This window comes from Lytechinus pictus, chromosome 15, assembly GCF_037042905.1.
Source record: "Lytechinus pictus isolate F3 Inbred chromosome 15, Lp3.0, whole genome shotgun sequence".
NCBI classification, from domain to species: Eukaryota; Metazoa; Echinodermata; class Echinoidea; order Temnopleuroida; family Toxopneustidae; genus Lytechinus; species Lytechinus pictus.
The window spans coordinates 17,243,581-17,265,694 of record NC_087259.1 but is presented as its reverse complement, the minus strand read 5'-3'; the positions used below and the strand labels follow the sequence as shown (position 1 = coordinate 17,265,694).

At 38.2% G+C, this 22,114-nt stretch overlaps 2 protein-coding genes across 4 annotated transcripts in view; one reads left to right on the top strand and one right to left on the bottom strand.

Annotated features, from left to right (window-relative positions):
• Positions 1 to 22,114, top strand: part of LOC129277834 (queuine tRNA-ribosyltransferase accessory subunit 2-like) — a 102,046-nt gene that overhangs the window by 75,260 nt on the left and 4,672 nt on the right. Inside the window, exon 1 of one of the 3 annotated variants that reach the window (XM_064110258.1) lies at positions 15,357 to 17,329. The exons of 1 other annotated variant lie outside the window; for it this stretch is intronic. In XM_064110258.1, coding sequence (XP_063966328.1) covers positions 15,478 to 17,319 — 1,842 coding nt within the window. In that variant the 5' untranslated portion in view covers positions 15,357 to 15,477 and the 3' untranslated portion in view covers positions 17,320 to 17,329. Of the gene's footprint in view, positions 1 to 15,356; positions 17,330 to 19,100; positions 21,150 to 22,114 lie in introns of those variants that run through there. One more of the 3 variants, XM_054914009.2, reaches the window with a different exon arrangement.
• On the bottom strand, positions 873 to 15,235 carry LOC129277348 (polycystin-1-like protein 2). The gene is made up of 9 exons (XM_064110009.1): positions 15,215 to 15,235; positions 12,975 to 13,598; positions 11,983 to 12,213; positions 11,225 to 11,508; positions 9,581 to 10,706; positions 8,357 to 8,747; positions 7,560 to 7,825; positions 5,199 to 5,340; positions 873 to 4,756 (listed from the first exon to the last, which is right to left on the bottom strand). The coding sequence occupies exons 1-9, from the start codon at positions 15,233 to 15,235 to the stop codon at positions 3,489 to 3,491; spliced, it is 4,353 nt and encodes a 1,450-aa protein (XP_063966079.1). The 3' UTR covers positions 873 to 3,488.

Genomic DNA, 22,114 nt, shown 5'->3' with positions numbered 1-22,114 from the left:
ATATTGAAGTCTGTTAAAAGGGGTACTCCGGGCTGAAAATATTTATATGTAAATAAATAGAGTAAAATTCACAGAGCATAATGCCGAAAAATGTCATCAAAATCGAAACTAACAAAGTTATTGGATACAAAAATTTAACAATATTTTGTGAGAACAGTCATATGCAAGTCCCGGATGCAAGTCATCATGAATATTCATTAGGTGGGCTGATGATGTCACATCCCCACTTTCCTTTTTTATCCCCACATGAAATCAAATCATTGCTTCGTTTTTTCTTACAATGTGTGAATGATATGAATATCTAATGCACTTAATCAGTTGTCAATCCAATTGTTTTAGTTCTTGGTAGTTTCATATAATAAAATACAAAAGAATGAGTGGGGATATGACATCAGTTTGCTCATTGAATATTCATGAAGACATGCCTAGAACTGTTTCACCGGAATAATGCAAATCTTCAAAATCTTCTTTGTTATTCCTTGTCCAATTTTTATCAAATTTTCAGTGTTTTGTTTGTCTGAATGTTTTAAATCTGTTCAAATCATATTATTCTTGGCCTGGAGTACCCCTTTGATACATTCACAGAAACATTGCTAGCACTAAAAGAGGCCTCTGTTACAACCAGTAATGTTGCTGCGTTACCTAGAATCACGACTGTAAGTGCTCTGTTAGCGCTACCAATGTTTCTGGGCAGCTGGTACTGGCAGTTAGACAAGCATTCAAATGGTGATATGTGGGCTACTTACAAGCATTCAAATATTGATATGTGGGCTACTTATCATGTGCGGGAGGGGGCTGTACGACAAGGGAAAAAATGAAATGCCTTATGATGTATCAATGAAAATCTTTATTAAGTACATGTATTGCAACAAACGATTCAAATATGGCAAGACAATGTTCAATGATTAATAGAAATCTACATTACATACATGTAATACACATTTTCAGACAACAAGACAAACTCTTAAATGTGTTATTCCATGTTTAGCCTTGGTTCAAAGATAAACAATTATTGTCTGAATGAGGCATTTTAGAGACAAGATATAAACAAGTATTTAATGTACATATTCAAAATGCTTCAAGAACATTGACTCTCTAAAGCAGGGGGCTGTTTCATAAAGCTGTTCGTAAGTTGAGAGTGACTTTAATAACGACCGGTGATCCTTTCTCGTGGTTAATATTCACTATTGAATTTGGTGATCATGTAAAGTGTTAGAGAGGTCCACCAGTCATTCTTAAAGTCGCTCTTACGAACAGCTTTATGAAACACCGGACCAGGTACAGACAAGCTATTCAGATTAAGGTGAAAAATCCATGTCATATTAAAGAAAAGTTCACCCTGATGAAAAGATTGTTGTAAAAATACCAGAAAAAGTAATGAAAGTACATTGGTGAAGGTTTGAAGATAATCCATCAAAGATTATGAGAGTTTATTAGAATTTGAAGTTTTTGATTTGTGACATCATATACGAGTAGCTGCCTTATGTTAGGTAATATAAAAGGAATAAATTTCAACATTTTAATGGTTCATGATGACTAAAATTTTTTGTTCAGGAGCAGGTGTGAAATAATTTGTCTGTTGAATATGCTGAAGGTACAATATAAATCATTTTCAATTTTTTGAGAAAATGACATTTTATTGATTTTTAAATGCTCGCATATATGACGTCACAAATCCAAAAATTAAAATTCTATTAAGTTTGTAAATATTTGATGGATTTCCCTCAAACCTTTACCAATTTTTATTACTTTTTCTGCTATTTGTACAATAAACTTTTTGTCAGGGTGAACTTCACCTTAAAGTATCATGTACTTCAAACAGTATTACCAAATGTGTAAGAATTACGAAATAAATTTCCACCTATAATCTAATTAAAGGCTAAGTCCACCGCGATATTGATGTCACTTATAGTGTTTATACACTTTTCTATTTTGTTCTCTATTCATATCAACTGTTTTTGGATTTGGCCTTTATGCCATGGGTAGCAAGCCCTTAACCACTTCATGAAAGGCACTATACTATTTACAGATATCTTGATAATCAATTTTTACCTTTCATATTGGTATTCCTGTGGCTTTACTCATACATCTGATCATTTTTCCCACAAACACTAATGTGACAAAATATTAAAGGAAACTTCTGCTTAACTTCACAGTTTGATCTATATGTACATGTAATTTACATTACATATGACGTGAGAACGACTTGTTATGACATGTTGTTACAAAGGTCAGCAACATATCGTATCACTCCAGCATTTTTCTGTACAAACTCAATACAATATGAGGTACAAAACTGTTGCAAAGACAAGCAACCTTTTTTTTAATGCAAGGCAAAACCAAAAAGTGGACCAATCAAATTCTTCCACAAGTTCAACACAAATGAAAAAGTCAATGTAATCCACCAAGAGCTGTACATACAAATTACGGAGATAGTTCATCATTCAACATGAATCATGCTGAGGTAATAATCATGACTTGGTATGGCACATCTCATGAAACCATTAAAGAGATTTTTTAATGTCATTAGTATTTGTCGCACAACTTTAGATCCTCCTTGATATTTCAAGCATATAATGTATATTTAACAGCATATGTAATGCAATATGTCGAACCATATCTGAACACTATTGGAAAAAAATGACAAGCTTTGGCACATCATATCTGAATGAGGCTTATTAAGATGTCAACAAAATATTATCTGAACATGTGTAACAATAGCATTATTAGCATAGCATATTGCTGTGTTGGCAAGAACAGTGCACTACGTTGATTAATTTCCAATAGCTATATTTTAGATTTGGTTTGAGATGGATAGTGTTCCATAAAGCTGTTTGTTTTGTCACAACATTTAAGAAAGCAAATGGAAAAACTGGAAGTCATATAGACTTTATCATTTCTAGTGAGATCAGCTAGAGTTACAGGTTTATTTCCAATTTGTCTAGTGCCAATTCATCCAATTGCCAACACGTCTACTATCATTCGGTGTACCATCAGTTTGCCCACTCACCACATGGTCTACTCATAGTCTAATGCCATTCGGTCTAATAACCAGTTGGTCCAATAGCCATTTAGTGCATATACCGTTTGGTCTAGTTGGAATAACTGTTAAATTGTGCAAAATAAATGAAAATTAAATGGATATTTGACCAAATGGTTACGAGATGAAATGGTCATAGACGAAATGGCAATTAGACAAGGTGATCGATGATTGGACCAAATGTTGAATGGACCAAATGGTTGTTAAACAAAATGTTGATGGAGGGAATGGTTTAAGACTAAATAAAAGTAGACCATGAGGTGAGTGGACGAGTTACAATATTGGCAATTTACCGAGTTACAGTGTAGATTGATGTTTGCAAAAATCATTTTGAATGCAATTGGAAATTTTTACTCTACCCTGTATATGACACTCCATACTCCACTCATTCGTTGAGTCATTCACTGCACTTTACTAATTTCTATATGGAGTAGCTCTGCATCAAAATTCACCTCTTGATGTTGAATATTGAAACAGACTTCTGAGTACTGTCTTTCCTGGGTGATCTTTTGATGGAACAAACTGAAAATATCCAGTCTACAAGTGCTCCCAGCACATCTTTGTGATCCACATTAGGGAGCACACGCCTTGCATCCCGGAATGAATAAAGAATGAGGAGAATGTAAAAATTGAATAAGAGGAAGAACAGGGTAAATGTCATGAAGATGAAGTAAAGTGGACCAAGTGTGGCATGGGCTTCACTGACGTCCATGAATTCCTCGTAGCCTCCCTCCAGGAAGAGGAAGATTGTCTGAAAGGAGAAGGCCACGTCCTTGAAATCCATCACATCTGAACCAAAGGTCAGACAAAAGAGAAGTGCAAAGGCAAACAGAAAGATGGACACTGTCAGAGTAAATGCAAAGAACTCGTGAGATATGTTGCTGAATGTGTGATTCACCGTTTGGATACTGCTGTTGAACCGCAGGATCTTGGCACAACGGATTGTGTTGATGAATACCAGAAAACCTGTAGAGGCCATGAAGTTTTGGTCCATGAGCATAACATAAAAGAAAGAGGTGAATTTGGACGGATCCTGGGTATACTCCAGCATGGTCTTGTGCAAAGCTGTTGCCCACAGGCAGTAGAATACAGCAGATAATATTGAGAGGATTATGGTCAGAATGTTCAGAATGTTCCAGAAGTGAAAATACTCCTTCTTCTTGCGTCTCAGTTTTCTGACCTCCAAGCGGATCAGGGCAAGGATCACCAATAGATAGATACTCTGGAGGGCCAAGTTGACTTTGTCCACAAAGGTATCCGTGCTGAAGAGCCTGAAAGCATGGAACTCCCCTGTTGAGACCACATTTCCCATAGTGGTTGCTTCAAACAAGACTGTACATACACATAGCAATTCAGCATCTGCACTGAAGACTGTCCACTCTATGTAGAGAGCCCTAGTGAGCTCATCCAACCACTTCCGATCCTCAAGCTCCTGGAGTATGCGAAGAGTGCTGCGGGCAGTCGAACCCAGGACCTGGATGTAGCCACCGCGGGTATACAAACCAACTGTACCCATGTGATAGCTTCCACAGGATGCTCTTGATGATGTGAACTTCCAAGGGCCAAATGACTCGATGCCCACCTCGAATTCTGTATCGTCTTTCAGGAGTTCTGACCAGGATTTGTTATAAGTCTGTCTGTCGGTATGTTCTTGAGATCCTAACAAGCCAGTACAGTTCACAAGATGTTTTACACGCTCAGCTGGAGTACATGCATCTGCATCGTAAATGAAATTAGTGAGCCAGCTTCACTCAAAATAATTTATTAAAGCAAAAGGAAATTACTACGAGAATTATAACCCTCCCCCTCTTCCTCAACAAAATAAATTTAATAGAAATAATTCATCTTAAAACTAATTGTTGACTACTACATTCATGATTCCCACAAGGGAATTAATCAGTACTAACAGGCAACAGGTTGATATTACATTGGCAGGAATAGGAGCAGCATATATTGTAAACTTGAACTGTCATACTAGCCAATTGGTAACATGGGGAACATTTCATGAAAGGACCTGTTGGATGTTTTATCCAGCAAGTCTTGCTTTATCCTACAGTAACACTGCTTCTCAGCCAATCAAGACCAAGGAATGTTATTGGATCCCACAATATGATGAAACACGCCCGAGAAGCAAAATATAAACCAGTTTTAGACTTACTTGGTGATATCCTGACTTGCCTCATTCTAGTTCGTCCTACTCTGTAGGTGCTTTCATCTCCAAGATATCCCCTGTTTTCCCCAAAAAGCTCTGGTACAAACGATTCTTCCAAGTACACGTACATGTCATTGATGGAGGAAACCTTGGGACCATTTCATAAAGAATTCATATTAATTATACTTGCTTAGCGGAGAGGGAAACGCGGAGGGATCCGCAACAGAATTAGGAAAAGGGGAAACAGACCCCCATTACCTGCAATTACACTAAGCAATGTTCGTTCACTGTACAATAAACTGGATGAGATTCAAGCTCTAACAAGGTACATTAATGATTTCCGGAATTCGAGTATAATATGTTTTACAGAGACATGGCTAAACCCTGACATTAATGACGATTGTATACGAATAGATGGTTTTAATGTAGCGAGATTGGATCGTTCATTTCAACAAACCAAGAAAAGACGTGGTGGTGGGATATGTCTCTATGTAAATGATAGATGGTGTACGAACTTTACAATTAAAAATTCTACATGCAACGAAAATCTGGAAATGCTATGTGTGTCACTTCGCCCGTTCTACTTGCCCAGAGAATTTCCCCAAGTTCATTTATTTCTGGTCTACATTGCTCCCGATGCTAATCAAAATGAAGCAGAACAGCTTATTCAAAATAAAGTTAGGGAGATGGAAGCTGAATCACCGGACTCCCCCAAAATTGTACTCGGTGATTTTAATCACTGTAGACTGGAAGCTATGTTGCCGAACTATTGTCAAGTAATTGACAAGCCGACACGAGAAGGGAATATATTGGATAGATGTTACTGTTCTGTTAAAGATTCCTATAAGACCGTAATTCGACCTGGAATAGGACTTTCGGATCATAACGTAATACACTTGCTACCAAAATATCGGCAGAAACTTAAAACGCAAAAAGTACAGAAACGAGTGGTACAAGTGTGGAATAATGAAACAATTGACAACCTCAAAACATGCTTTCAAATAACTGATTGGAATGTGTTCTTTGAAGCTTCGGACGACATAAACGAAATTACAAGTGCAGTTAATGATTACATCGTCTTTTGTCAGGATTTACATATACAAAGTAAAACGATTAAGGTGTACCCAAATATTAAACCCTGGATTACTAAAGATATTAAAGGAATCATCAAAATATACTGAATATACTAAGTAGAATGGTCAGACAAGCAGAAAAAATAACAGGACACGACCTAAACCTCACTGATGTATGTCGAAACAGAATACTTGAAAAGGCAAAAGAGATACTATACAATAATGATCACCCATTGAATGTAAACTACGAAAGGATGAGATCTGGTAATAGACTACGGTCAGCACGTTGTCGAACAAATAGGTTCTTAAACTCATTCGTGCCAAGCTCAATCCGAATGCTGAATGAGGAAGGGATTGTATAATAATGATATGCCTAATAATGTAAATTTACCTTGTCGGGTAGTTGATGTTAATTCTTTAAAACAACAATATTGAAAATAAAAATAATATGTAAATACTGATAACAATAACAATTACAAGTGGACAACGCTGTGAAGATTTATAGTACTGATTTATTACAATTCTAATGTAATTTCAATTCAATATCCGATATCTAACTTTCAGTTCAGATTTCCATTTCAATCTTAATTTTAATGTCAATAACAGTATTTTTTTCAAATGCTACCCAGTGGGTAGCATTTGCACGTGTATATCATAATTGACTATATGTGATTGTTTGATTTTCTGTAAATATGTTCATTTTCTATGCTATGTTATGTATGTTCAATACCATGTAAAAATGCAAATTTCCACTTATTTATTTATCTGGACAATAAATACTACCTTATGAACTTACCTTATGAACTTACATAGCACGTAACACTGACTTTAACAGACGAATAAATGCTCTACAGTAATGCAGCATACATGTAATTACCCTGGATTTAGCAGAGCAGCTGTGTCACGCACCGCGTTTCAAGAAATAAATTCCTGTCAGGTACCCATTTACCTCACTTGGGTCAAGTGCAGCACAATTATGTGGATTCATTTCTTGCTGAAGAAATTTACACCATGGCTAGGATTCAAACCCATGACCCTATGTTTCAAAGTCCAGAAACTAAATACCACTGGGCTACAATGCTCCACATTTCAAGCCAACATTGAATGTGATAATGGTATCAGATCCATACAAATCCTGTGATGGTTTAAGGATACATGTAATATAGTACGGCCCGGCAATTTTCGTTAGGTGAATTTCTACCTCCACATCCTACCTAACCCCAATCTTAATCCCTGACATAATATCACACCACTTTCTACAAATATCTTTGAGAAAGGGACAAACACCACTCACATCTTCAAATCCTCCAGTGAAGGTGTCCGTCATGGCTTGGTGAAACATGTAGGCGTTAGGGTCTCTCTGGAAGTGTGCAACTTCTAAGGCTAGGACCACCAGAAGAATCTGTCCAAGAAGTTCTTTCAGCATCTTGCACATCTTGGCTTCAGCTTCCCTTCGTTCTCTGGCCTGATTGACAGTCTCAATAGGGGGTGGCTGGTAGTAGCGGGCAATTGTACGCCTTTGTCCTTTCCCTTTTGCATTTGGTGGGGTCATGAAAATGCCTGCCAGTAAAATGTTACCAAGAGTTGTTATACACAAACTACTTTCTACTTTGGTGTCTATAATAATAATATTAATAATATACGATCTTAATAAATAACGTTGGCGCATTGTGTGTATTGGTCTTTCATAGAATATATTGATACCCTGATCATCAGTCTCTGGCTCTACTAACTTGGGAGCGTGCTTCATACCTTTGTATTTGGTGTGGTCATAAAAATGCTTGTGCATTTGATGCACCAAAGCTATTTTACAAGAATTGCATAAAGCTCTCTGCTTTTTGCATTATTGCCTATATACTTCCTCGGTTATTTGCAACAGTGTTGAAAGAAATATTACTAATTTCTTATTATAGTGCAAGCAGGGATATCTACCAAAGTGACCATCTGGGCCCTGGAACACAAGTGTTAGCGATTATTCGCTAGTTTGAATGAACAGTTCTGATTGATTCCAGGTCAGACTACTGATCAAAATGCGCAATGATCTTGTTAGCCCGCATTTGAATACTTGCCATCTGCAAGTAAAATACTTGCCTGTGGCTGCATCTGTAAAGTTGTCCACACCTACATCGTCATCCTCATGTTTCTTCCAGATGATGGCAAAGAATGCTGCCACCAGGATGACCTTACTAGGCTGCAGGACAAAGACTTCCTGGAGCAATGTCACCACCATGCTGACCAGCCAGTCCACAGAGGTCTGGAGACCATAGCTAAGGCCGTACAGGATGACCAGGTAGCCACAAACCAAGTTGGTGGCTACTACAAAGAACCAACCGATGTAGACAAACCACCAGGGCAGGCATCCTTGACCGTGGCAGCAACTGCTCTTCTCGTCATCTTCAGCAGTGGCATGACCTTCCTCTTCCTCTGGTAGATACTGATACCAGCCATGTACTTTGAGAGTTTCTTCCAGTTTACGCAATGCCTGAGCAAAAGATGACAAACATTACACAATCTCGATAGATAACTTGATGGATAAGGGCTTTCGTATCTTAACTGGAGCATGATTAATTAAAATGTTGTTAATATCTTGTCTTTTTCAGTTGACTATCCTGGTGAGTGTTTCACAAACTGTTCATAAGCTACAAGCTACTTTACGATGTGACCCTTTCTTAGGAACTATAAATCAATGCCAATGGAAAATCTGGTGCATATCACTTAAAACAAGAAAGGATCAAAAGTCATTCATAAAATTGCTTATAACTTGCAGACAGCTTTATGAAACACCCACCTTTAATATAAAATTTTCAATTTGAGCGATATATCATGATTCAGATATCTATGACTGAATAGTGCCATTTGTGAAATGGGTCTGTAGTACCCCTATAACACTGCAGTTTTTGAGGGGAAGGTAATTTACCGATGGTGGTTGCTGGCTCATTTTAACATCCTTTTGAAGCACACAGTGTCTCTCAGCACAATGGCTTCATCCTTACACTATGAAAGCTGCTTTTATGTAGCCCATATTTCACAAATTAAATTACTGAATCATTTTACAAAGAATAAATCTCTCGCCTTCATTTAACAAAATCAAATGATGTAGTTAATTGAAGTAACTATCCAAACATACATAAAAACCTCTTATGTTTTAATATGAACCTGCTGCGGGAGTTTTCCTCACTATCTGTAGATTCAACACTAAAGGTATTGTAGATTGAATATGTGGGAAAGATGTATCGATGAAAGCGATACACTGCATTGCATGGTGATCTATAAACCATCATTAATGAGATGTATTTGGCATAATGCAATACCCACCATCTTACGATCTTCCTCCGTTTTAAAGTAGCCTTCTGGCGCATGGTATATTTCTTCGTACATTTTGTTGATATGGTGATGGAGGTAGTCTTCATGTCGCATGAAGAAAGGAGGCCCATTGAGCTGCTCTGTTGCTGCTGAACTCGAGGATTCAGGCCTGGGATCAGAGGAAGAACAGACTCTGGAAGAGGATGTCCTGCATGAAAGATCATCTTCTGATGACACCATGTCATCATGGTCTTCACCTTTGAAGCATGGTCTTAGACAGCAACATGGAGGGTCTTTCTTGGCAGTACTGACATGGATGCTGCTTAGAGATACATCCGCTGACCTGGAGCGCTCACTTGTTGGAGATCGATCATGAATGCCCAAGGATTGAGAGCCAGATTGTATTTGTCCCTCAGTGTCATTGTCATTTATGATTTTCTCCTGGGATATTGTCTCTGGATATCGTGTCTGTGATGGTTTCTGATGGTTTAGACTTCCATCTCCGGCATGGTGAGGCACATCTCCACTTTCTGAAGCATGTGACGATGCTGTAGCTATCGACTCTGTGAGAACGTCATTTTTGGACTTAGATGCTCCCAATTTTTCATCTTCAGTCTCTACAACAATCTCAACAGACTTGTTTGGATGATGCCTGCTTCGAGCATTCCGAAAGATCTCCAATATAAGCAGATTCCCTGGTAGCACAATAAGTCCACTCTCAATGCCAACAAGGATGTCAAACCATGTTACACGGATAGTTCCCATTCCGATCTCCTGTGACATACCTGGAGCTTTGGAGTCTCCCACGTCCACATCTTCAGGGTTGATTCCAAAGAACATGATGCTAGCCAGCATTGACATCATGAGGAGAGTGAAGCAACAGGAAACGCGTTGCAGGCGGGTGAAATTGCTGTTGGGTGGCCTAGTGAAGATGGATACCCACAGATGGTGGTCTTTCATGTCACGGAGAAGTCTAGTGATAAATAGGTGATGGAACTGACGCAGATCTTCTGTGGTGGCCACAGGGATCGTCTTGTCTACAGTACATTCTCCTAGATCTACTGCAAGCCAGGTATGACTGAGGAAATACCACAGCTGATGGGTCTGAAGATCATGTACCAAGATACGGTTCAGGTACCTGTGTTGGAAATCAATTTATATCAATTAGCCTGTGCTGTCAATGTAATTTCCAATGTCATAAAGGTATGCACTTGCAAATATTCCAACTTAATATGCTTGGAAAATCTGTAAAACTGGCATTGTCTTTTGACCATTTATGACCATAACCTATATCTCATACACTTAAAACATTGCTCTAAAACAGACTTTGTACACTTGACATTCTATAAGATTCCAAAGCTTGAGCACATCATAGTTCAACATTTGAGGTGCTTGAAAAATGGGCTGAAGCAATCAAATTTGCTGGCAGATTGATCAATTACACAAATAGAGAAAATATTCAAAACTTCTTGAATTCATGATCTCCCTGGCTATAAAAAAATAAATTGAAAAACTTCCAATATGACTCCAACTCATTACTCAATAAGTTATTCCTACAGTTTCCATAAAGCCCCCGGCCTCTTATGAACCATGCATTTTCAAACCAATACAGTCCTAGCTTCAGAAATTCCTCTTGATAAGAAATTCAATCCTCACCATTCAGGTTTCTTTCCTGTGTTATCATGCCACACTCTCACGGCAGTCAGCTCCTCCAAGGAACCATGAGTAGCCAGCACAAAGGAATCGACCCCTCCCCTCTGCAGGATCTTGCGCTTCCCATCAACAGCCAGGACGTGGGGTTCACTGGATCCGGCACTGCCATAGAGGGTGATGGTGGCAACAGCTGAGGTACCTGCCCCGCGGCGCATACCAGTGAAGACGGTAACATGGTACTTGTACTGGGCATCAGGGTTGTTATCACCCAGGAAGATCACACAAGCCTGCTCAAATTATAAACATGGACAACAAGCTTTATTGGATAAACAATACACTTATTCCATCAAACCTAACCTTTATAGCTAGTATTACTGGGGTGTGTTTCATAAAAACCTGTCAATGATTTTAACTGACAAATGTGCTCTGAGCCAGTCAGATGCAAAGATTTCAGTAAAAATCACTTGCAATTTGTTTCATGAAATTCTCCCCTGGTCGCTTCATGGGATTCAAATACTGAGAGAAGGGCAGGATATCAGAATGTTCAAATGAATGCTGTCAGGTTTATGGACACTTGTTGTTGCAAGCTATAAATACACATTAGTTATTTGAGATTGAATAAGAATATTTAAGCAATTATTCAATGTCCCACCCCCTCCTCCCCAACAAACAAAAAAGGATTGGGACTATGTTCTGCACATTCACATAATTGCCTCTAATATGATAAAGTTGCAACAATATGGTGTCAGATAATTTCACACCTGTTCTTCAGCTCTCCTGTCCCTTCTGTTAGCCCAGACTGCAACCAGGACATACAGAGCAAAGACTGATCCTACTACTATAGCAGTGATGGGATTCTCCAGTATCTTGGCAAAGAGAGATGCATCTTTGATGAAGTGCACAGTGTTGGGAAGAATCACAAAGCCAGCAGCAAAGTGAGAGAGATGGTTACACTGGCAGTGGGTATGGGATCGCGATGTAAGAGGTCCGACCTGTAATGATTGGATACCAAAGTTACCACAACAGTAAATTCTATGCGATGGGGCCCAGGTTAAAGCATCAAGTATGTAAAGCACTCATGCATTCCAAGGAAGGTCAGATACCATGCACTGAACTCTACATTTTGTCCACTCTAACCTCTATTCTAAAATGTAATAATAATGATGATGATAATTATAAAAATGATAGCATTTATGAGGTACGGATTATCTAGTTGCCTATTCTATGTGCACAGTAAAAATCACCCTGGCTTTAGCTCCAGCTGCCTAAAGGCATTTGGTGCATTCAAGGAACTAATCCTGCTGACTATATACCCAGATCACCTCACCTGGGTTGAGTGCAGAAAAATGTGGATCAATTTCTTGCTGAAGGAAATTAGGCCTTAGCTGGGTTTCAAACCACAACCCCGTTTCACAGGCAAGAGTCAGAACACGAAGAGCAGAACACTCCACATCATAGCATGCTAAGAAGTATATTTCCGAGTCCTTTTTTAATGAGAATCACCCATAAGTCTAAAACCAGACGTGATAGAAAACGAATTTTATTGATTGTACTGTATTGATGGTAGTTATAGTCCTACATTTGATTTACAGCATAAGAACCACTATGAGAATCTTGAAAATTTATCTGATTTTTCTTTAAAATTACACAACACCAAATTCATTTAAAATGCATGCAATTAATAAATTTATAAATAAGTAGTTATGTTAGTAAGTAAATAAAAACAAACAAATCAATTAATTAATCGACTTACTTTGCAGCCAGAGGTGTCCCATTTCTCTTCGTCTGTATTCCAATAAACACATTGAGCTCCAAAGGCAAACACTGCAATATCCGTCTGATTGACCAGTTCCCATCCACTCAAAATCAAATGGTGGTGACTTGCTTCCCCTATATCACTAAATGGAATAATCCACAAGTAAGGGTTGCCTGTTATGTTATAGGTGTCATTCCATGCTGAAACAGGGGGATCAGCACCAGCAGGAAATGAGGTGTTCAAGATGGGGATGTAGACTTCTTCAGAACTGTTCAATCCAGTTGCTTCACGGGTAAGGTTCAGGTAAAGTTCTGGGAATGGCTCATAAAGGGAACTGTTGTTCACAAGAACCTCGACTACTACATAAGCCATTTCTGATAACACATTGAAATGGTATTCTATCCCTCCATCCTCTGAAACATTGGCAGGTACTAGTTGGTCGAGCTTAGGGTCCTTGTTCTGTATAAAGATGTCAATGTCTTGCGTAAGGTTTTCAAGAGTGAGCTTGGTCTGATTAGTCTCATCGCTTAGCTCCAGTTCAAGACTGCTCACCTGACTTGTGATGTCATAGTTACCATCCATTGAAGCCCAAGCAAAAGGGTTATGATTGTAATTGTGAATCTGTAAAGATGAAAAACAAGGTGTATTTCACTTTTATTCCAGCCTTCTACTTCAATGTAAAGAAGACTGCATGATGTATATAAAGTCCTGTCCTGTCCTGTAAAACAAAGTTTTATTTCTCCCTGAACATGTTGAATTACCATTTTTTAACATTCTATGGTTCAGTCAAGTTGGTCCTTATTGTCAAATCTGTAAAAATTGAAATATTGTATAATTCAAACAATAAAAAACAAAATAGTGAATGAGGGACATCATCAACTCTCTCATTTGCATGTGACTAAATTGTGCATATATTTGTGAAAAATAAGCGAAACTATAAAATGTCATAACTTTCTTATTTTACATCCGATTTTGATAAAATTTTCAGCTTTATGTTTTTCTGATTTTTCTCTGGGGTGGATTTGGCCTTTAAAACCAACAGTGTATAGCAAGTCTCAAGAACATTCAGTGAGGAAGTAGTTAGATTCCCAAGATTTGGTCAACAGATGAACAACTCGTATGCTGATTCTTATAAATTCCCCTTCAAACTTTGTTTAGGTAGGGTATATGTAAGAAGGACCTGGAAAGGGGGGGTCAACAAATGCAAAAGAATTTATGACTGAACATATTGCCACAAATTAACAATGTATGAGATAAATTTTCAAAGTACTGTGTCCCTAATGTAGTTCTACCAGTGGAAACAGAAGAAATTCAAAATTTGTGTGATTTTTCAATAATTTCCATAAATTAGCATATTGAATTACATGTAGTTTTCATTTTAAAAACTAGATAAGAGCATATATACGCACAGTCAGATCAGAAGTATTTAAAAACATTTTGTACATCATTGCTCAGTTCATCCGGCGCATTCAAGCTGGATGAGCCCCCCCCCCCCCATAAACAAATAAATAAATAAATAAATAAAAAATTAAATGAACACCTTATAATTCTAAGAGAGTTGAAGTCCAGTTTTGTTTTCCACCTCCCAAGATGAACAAAAAAAAGCTATCATTTCTTCACATGCTGAAGTGGATATTGGTCGCAATGCTACAGTGTATACTGTGTTGAAATGGTAGATTCAGGGGGCAAAAAATAACATAAAAATGCACCCCATAAGTGATGAATTCCCCTTTCCTTGTATGCTTGTCAATTTTCTTCAAAGAAACATGTAAATACTGGATTCACCACTGATAAGAATCCACTATCATTATTTTTCAATTCAATCTTTTTTTCAATTCAATTAATACATTCATTTAAATTCAAAAAGGTTAAAAACAACAATTAGGAGTGCATAAAATAATACAAAGTTAAATCATATAATGCATTAAGAAAATTCTGTTTTGATAAAATAATCATTGAATGAAAGAGAATTTGGAAAAAATGCACAAAGGCTTTGTGAGAATAATTTCTCAAGAAAAAATATATAGACATAAATAAGTCATAAAAGTAACACAGAATTCATAAGATTATTATTCATTTAACACTCAAACAACCAACCATTTGATAGACTGGGTTATTCTTCCAGAGCAATCTGTATTGATTCGCTCTGCTTCACATGCATATTTGTACACTGCCTTTCATAAAAAATCCTCACCCGCTGCTCTGTATCCCGGACAATGAACTGGGGATTCCCCAACAATAATCTGGGGATTCTCCATGATAATCGCAGACTGGTACCATTTTATGCATTATCAACATCGCAGAATATGCATCACACACATTGCATTACATGTTTTGCAGGCCTTCTGGTTCCATATGGGATTTATCTTGTTGAACATATTTTTCAAATCTGCAGTATTGAATTTATTTTATACTTCAAAGAGACACTTCTAGCAAATTAAGAGGTAGGCCTACATGTACTTACCGTCTATTCCCAACAAATTAAGTTATACACCGAAGAATGGCTGAGCGTGGCAGGAGAGAAAGCCTAGTAAACTTGCTCCCAGAGTGTCCAATATGCTTTGGAATAATGCGTGGTGCCAGACTACTGGACTGCGGTCATACCTACTGCCAAGACTGCCTGGAAAGAGAAGTGCTCAGAGGCCCTGCACCACATAGATTACTGGTATGTTTTGAATGCCGTGCAGAGATGGCTCTGGGACCAGATGGCGTGAGTGGTCTCAAAAGGAATTTCAGTATACAGACTATCATAGACAAGTTTGACAACATGAGGGTTTCTCAGGAAGAGTCTCTGGAACAAGAAGATACTGAGGCAGCTCCTACAGAAGAGAAGCACACAGTCAAATGTGAACAACACACAAATGAGGTAGCATACTTCATATGTGACACGTGTCACGAGACACTGATTTGCAGGTTATGTACTGAAGGACATCACTTTGGGCATCACTTTGTCAGTGTTAAGGGCAAGAGTGAGATTCTGAAGGCTTCTTTGATGGAACTTATTAAGGAACATCAGGACTTGACTGCGCAGGTGATCGAGAGGGACCAGAGGCAAGCTGTAGATTCAATCACAAGCAACATGCAGCGTCTTGAAAACGAAGTGGTACAGACCGCAGCAAAGAAGATCTCTGCTATTCAGAAACAAAGGGACAAACTGATTGGTATTGTACAACATGTTGGACAGGTAATGGAAGAGAAGACAAACAACATGTACTACAATGAGAAGCCAATAGACAGCATTGCTGAGATGGTGGTTGGTGACAATGAGTATGAAATCACAGCAGGTTATGCAGAAGCAAAGTCCCATCTGCAACAGTCACTAGCTGAAATGAAAGAAAAGATGAGTTCCCGCATCATGCCTAGCATAGCAAAATGTCTCTCTTTCAAAGAAGAGGGCAATGGCGTTACAGATGCCAGACTCTGTGATTTAATACTGTCCAATACATGCTGGAAACCAGCAACAACATATGTTGACATTAAGGCCATGGGGAAAATAGTAGCCTTCTCCTATGGTCCCTTTGGCGACTGGTGCATACTCACATCAATAGAGCATAGCGCACAAGAGAGTGAAAAAGAGAGGCTTGTAAGCTTAAGGCATTTGTCGAGTAATGGACAATGTAAAAAAATGAAAATGTTGTACCTGAAAGCAATGCCTTTGGACATAGTGTTTGCAAAGTCAGGAAAATTGTGCATCTTAGGTCTGTGCAACAATCAATTGTGTCTGGCCACAGCCAAGGATCTTTCCAAGAGATCAACCGTGATGAAACCACTCCCAGTGAAGGACTTGGTGCATGACACTCTAAAAGTCACTGTCAATCCTCAAGACCAAATGTGTGTCCCAGATAAGAATGGATGTGGCATCTGGAAAATCAGTGTGAACAGTGAAAAACAAGAAAAGTTCAGTATGGGTGAATTTCCTCACCCAATGAACGCTGTAAGTTGTGGAACAGGAATCTTTTGCATCACTGCAGATAAGAAAATTGTCCAGAGGCAGGAGTTTCCAGGCAGTGTTCCCACTCTATGTAGCCATGACATCAAATCTGGTGATCCTGTTCAACTGCTCGTTGATCCTAAGACATGCACACTCCTGGTAGTCCACCAGAGTGTCAATGGTGCCTCGGCCTTTGAGCTAAGTATTCATCAACTTGGAAAAGTGAAGCCAATTGCAGACCCTGTCAAGTTAAGCTGGGTTCCAACTGTAATGAAGGCGGATATCACTCAGACTGGGGACCTTACAATACTTCTCGCAAAGGAGCAGAGTGGTATGCTTGTGGAGTACAAACGTGAGGATTTGCCATCACTTTATGATATTCCAGGCCTCCTCCCTCCAGATCAAGAATAAACATAAAGTGGTAAGTTAAATTCATATTTAATTGGTTTACAAGTACATGTAGTTGAGGTACTTCTCTGTTAGTTAGATGGACTAAGCCCATTGGAATACCATCAATTTGGTCAAATTGAAATATGCAATATGATCGATCTTTTGACCCCTGGATGACCTTTTACTTTATCATCCTCATGAAAACACATGTGGTATTGCCCAAGGATCATTTGTACCAAGTGTAAACACAACTGATACAGACATAAAGATAATGAGAGCAAATCGAAAAAAAAACTTGAAAAAAGGATGGACAAGACCTCTTATCATTTGACTGTTTGACCTCTAGATGACCTGTGAACCAAGTGAGATCAAATTTGATGCAGAAGTAAAGAAATGAGAGCAAGTTGAACAAAATTATCAAAAAAGAATGGACATGACCTCATATCATTTGACCTTTGACCCTTAGATGACCTTTGATCCCATCATTCTTAACAATTAACACACATGTGGTATAACCCAAGAATCATTATTACCAAGTGTAAACACAACTGATGCAGAGATAAAGTACTGAGAGCAAATTGAACAAAAACTTGACCTTTTGCACCTAAATGACCTTTGACCCCCATTATCCTAAACGACACACTTGTGGTATTACTCAAGGATCATTTAAACTAAGTGTGATCTAAATCGACAGAAATAAAGAAATGAGAGGAAGTTGAAAAAATAAACATTTCTGTATTTCAGGCTAACAGACTATTCAGACCAACAGACTATCAGAAAAAGTGATCACTAGGTTTCTCTGAACTTTGTTCAAGCGGGACAAAAAAAAAACTAAATGGATCATCGACTGCAAGCAGTAGAAATCTATTCTTCAAATGGTTCTCTAGTTTCTCCAAAAAAAAATCAATATAGTGACCCAACTGTGACTGCTGACCAATTAAGTGACCTTTAACCAAACTGTCCATCACATTAATTATGCATACGTACTGTACATTAAAGATCGCAGATGATCCCTTCAATTGTTCCACAGTTATCACAAGAACAAGATATTTATGGGACTTTTGACCTCATGTCCCCTAGGCAATTCTTAAGTTATCGTGGGAGTAAGATATCATCAGGCACATACTGATCTCTTTGACCTCGACCTCATGACCCCAAAATCTACTCAGATTATTCTATCTTCAATCTGCATACATGAGATATGTCGAAATTCTGAAATGGCGTGTAAGTTTATTGCAAGAACAAGCTATATATTTAGGTATACAATGACCTCTGTGACCTTTGAGCTAATGAACCTGAAATTCAATCAGATTATCTTTATTTAATATTATAAAAAATATTTGTATTATTGTCATTTTATTTTGAATCTTGAATCTACAAATCTCAAGACGGTATTTCTTTTCAAACTTCAATGTAAGCTTGTATATTATTTGCAATTTATTAATTTTACATTGCAGTATCAGTATATCCAGCATTAGCTGTAACTAGAAGTTTATTTTTCTAGTACTGACCCATTTCGAAGTACAAATGATTTAATTGCATGATACAATATGGCAGTTGTGATACCCATGGGATGAGAGACATGTACAGTATATTAAACAAGCAAACATGAACATGCATAATTGCGATATCCTTCCGCCTGATCTTGCCTGGGATTCCCCACAAAAGAGTGGTGCACAATCCCATCATACATGATCTCATACATTACACACACATACAGTATGTACCTTCTTCATGGCATCCATATGAGATGTGTTTGTCTACCATACAGATATCTTGGGGAATTCCACATACACGTCATGTGTATAAATTCTGCAAAGCACTATTGGCATATCATTTTTTCATTGAATGATTCACAAGGAATATCTTTTTGAAGGAATATCTTTATCAACTCTTCTTCTTGGTTTAAATAGAACCATTAGAAACCATAAGTAATCTTTTGTTTGTCTCCTCGTGGACCCTACTGGAATTTCGACCTGGGAAAGGACAAATTCACAGTACATGATGACCCAGAACGCAGGAAACATTGCATTACTTCTTCCAGAGTGCTCAATATGCATCGACACAATTCAAGACGCCAGACTTTTGTCCTGTGGCCATACCTTCTGTGGAAAATGCCTACAAGACCATGCTGCTCAAAGCCCTATCCCAGGAAATGTCATTGAGTGTCCTGAATGCAGACAGACTATAGTTTTGCCTAAGGATGGGGTCATGGGACTGCCAAGGAATTACAGCTTGCAAGCTACCATTGACCGACTGCAAGGAATGACCCTTGCACAGGCAGCTGCACCAGTGCCAGAGGCTTCAGACAATCAACAGAAACCTCCTTCTGCTGGAAAGAAATATACAGCCAAGTGTAAAAAGCACTCCACAGAGGTCACCAACTTCTGTTGTGAGACCTGCGATGGTATGCTCATTTGCAGGGATTGCACAGTGGTTGATCACAGAGGACATCACATTGTCAATATCAAAGATAAATGCAATCAGTTGAAGGATTCTTTGAATGATCTCATCAGTCAGCACCAGAAAATGACAGAGGATGTGCTTGCTGTCAATCAGAAAGGAGCTGTTTCTGCCATCAGATCACACATTTGGCACCTACAGAATGAGGCACAGGGGGTAGCAGATAAAATGATACAAGATATTGAGACACAGAGAGACCAGTTCCTCGGCCAGGTACAGCAGCTTGGATCAACACTGGTAGAGAAAGTAGACTCTATGTACTATAATCAGAGACCCATCGATGATATTGTGGAAATGATGGGAAGAGGCAACGAGTATGAAATCACCGAGAACTTTTCAAAGGCACAGGAATGTCTTCAAATTTCACTCGCTGAAATGCATGGCAAGGTGGGTGCCAAGTTGATGCCAAATGTTGCCAGAAATCTTGCTCTCAAGAATAAGGACACCATCAGAATGAATGGACCATCCAATATATTTGAGGTAGTTATGACAAATTTAAGTTGGAAACTTGCATCAAAAGTAGTTCTCAATACTGAAGGATGTGGTGATGCTGTCGTGACTTCCTTCACCTGTGTGCCAAATGGAAATTGGTATGTTCTCTACACCAAGAAAGAGCGTCAGAAACCGCTAGTAATCAAAGAACTTAACTCAAAATCTGAATGTGAGAGACTACTAAGCATACAAATTCCAGGCAAACCAGTGGATATCAAGAGTATGAGAGACTCCAGTTTAGCCATAACTACATACCACATGGACACATGGTACCTGCACTTGAAGGATACAACAGGACGGTCAACACTATGTAAAGAGCTGCCAATCAAACCAATAGGAAATGCTGTTGATTTGTTTGTTCATATGGATACTAAAGACCAACTTTGGATTCCTGAAAAAAATGGACATAAAATGTGGAAAATTAACTTCACCACTAGAGAGTGCCAGGACATCAGTGTGAATGGGTTTTGTCATCCAATTGATGTTGTGGTCTCTGGATCACATCTATACTTCATCACTTCAGAGAAGAAGGTGATGCGTAGGCCGATGAAATACGGTGGCATCCCGGAACCCTACGATGTTGACACCAAACTTGGTGACCCCACTCAACTTCTCATGGACCCAATTACCAGTGAAGTCTTGATAGTCTTCCACAGAGTCTTGGATTCAGGTCGCTTTGAGCTGGGTATCCACCAAGCTGGAAGGTCAAAACCTTTGATAGATCCAATCTTATTGGACTGGGTCCCAGCAGTTAGGAAGGTGGAAATCTCTCGAAAAGGAAACCTTGCCATCTTACTGGCATTGAAACAAGGCGGCACAATCCTCAACTATGAGCGGGAACATCTGCCCACCCTCTCTGATATCCTGAGCAACGCTCCACATTAGAAAGCGTGCAGGTGAAATATATTAAACCTTCATTTTATAGATATATTACCATGGGTCTAATATGTTGATGACTCGAATATTAAACTAACTTATATGTAAACTCGTTTTTGGAAGTATCTTTTTTTAATGAATTCAAGAGCTCAAAAGGCATCATTCATAACAAAAAAATATAGAAACTTACCAAGATATCTACTAAAAAATATAAAGTAAAACATATCACAAACATGTATAATGAATATACAAAATGTTAAAAAATATTGATTGGTCCAGAAATTCATGTGAGAAGAACTCATAACTCTTTGACATTAAACTTTGAACTAGTGACTTCAAGAACTTTTGAAGTTAATTTATTGCATTGGTATAAAGGTAATTATGAGAATGGGCCATTCTAATGTATGAAAGACCTTTGACCTTTTAGACTGCAAGTCATGATCAGAATCATCATTCCTATGAATATCAGGCAGGAAATTAGAAGATATTGGCTGATGTTCATCAGAAGAAAAAAAATGGTGGGCCTCGCACATTATCATTTAAAAGTTTTGATGGCCGAAATGTATAAAATGAACTAAAAAAAGTATGATTTTTCCTGCTTTTCATATCCAGAAAGTGGAGAAAAAAATTGCATTAGTGTGTGACAATGCCAAGAATCAGATTGCATAGTTAATCAATTTCTTTACCTCATCAGTGCTAATGCAACTCATTAATTCATTACACATACACACTGGTCTGAAAAATATATAATCCAATCAATGAATAGACTGTATTCATGTTGTTACACACCTAACTTTCATGTTCATCTCGGCCTCTATTATATCTGGCCGTTAATTGAACTTGCTACTTAGATTAATTCGATTATCCTTGCTCACAAATGAATACATGAGCTATTAAGTTTGGTATTGCACCCTCAAAATATTCCTTCATTATAAAAAGAACAAGATGATTTCAGGTACATGTCTGTGACTGCTATGACCTTTGC

Coding starts and splice junctions, on each gene's coding strand:
- LOC129277348 (XM_064110009.1), bottom strand. CDS start 15,235: ATGGAGAATCCCCAGATTATT. Junction 10,707..11,224: donor ACAGGAAAGAAACCTGAATG/GTGAGGATTGAA, acceptor TTTCCAACACAG/GTACCTGAACCGTATCTTGG. Junction 7,826..8,356: donor CTTTACAGATGCAGCCACAG/GCAAGTATTTTA, acceptor TTTTACTGGCAG/GCATTTTCATGACCCCACCA.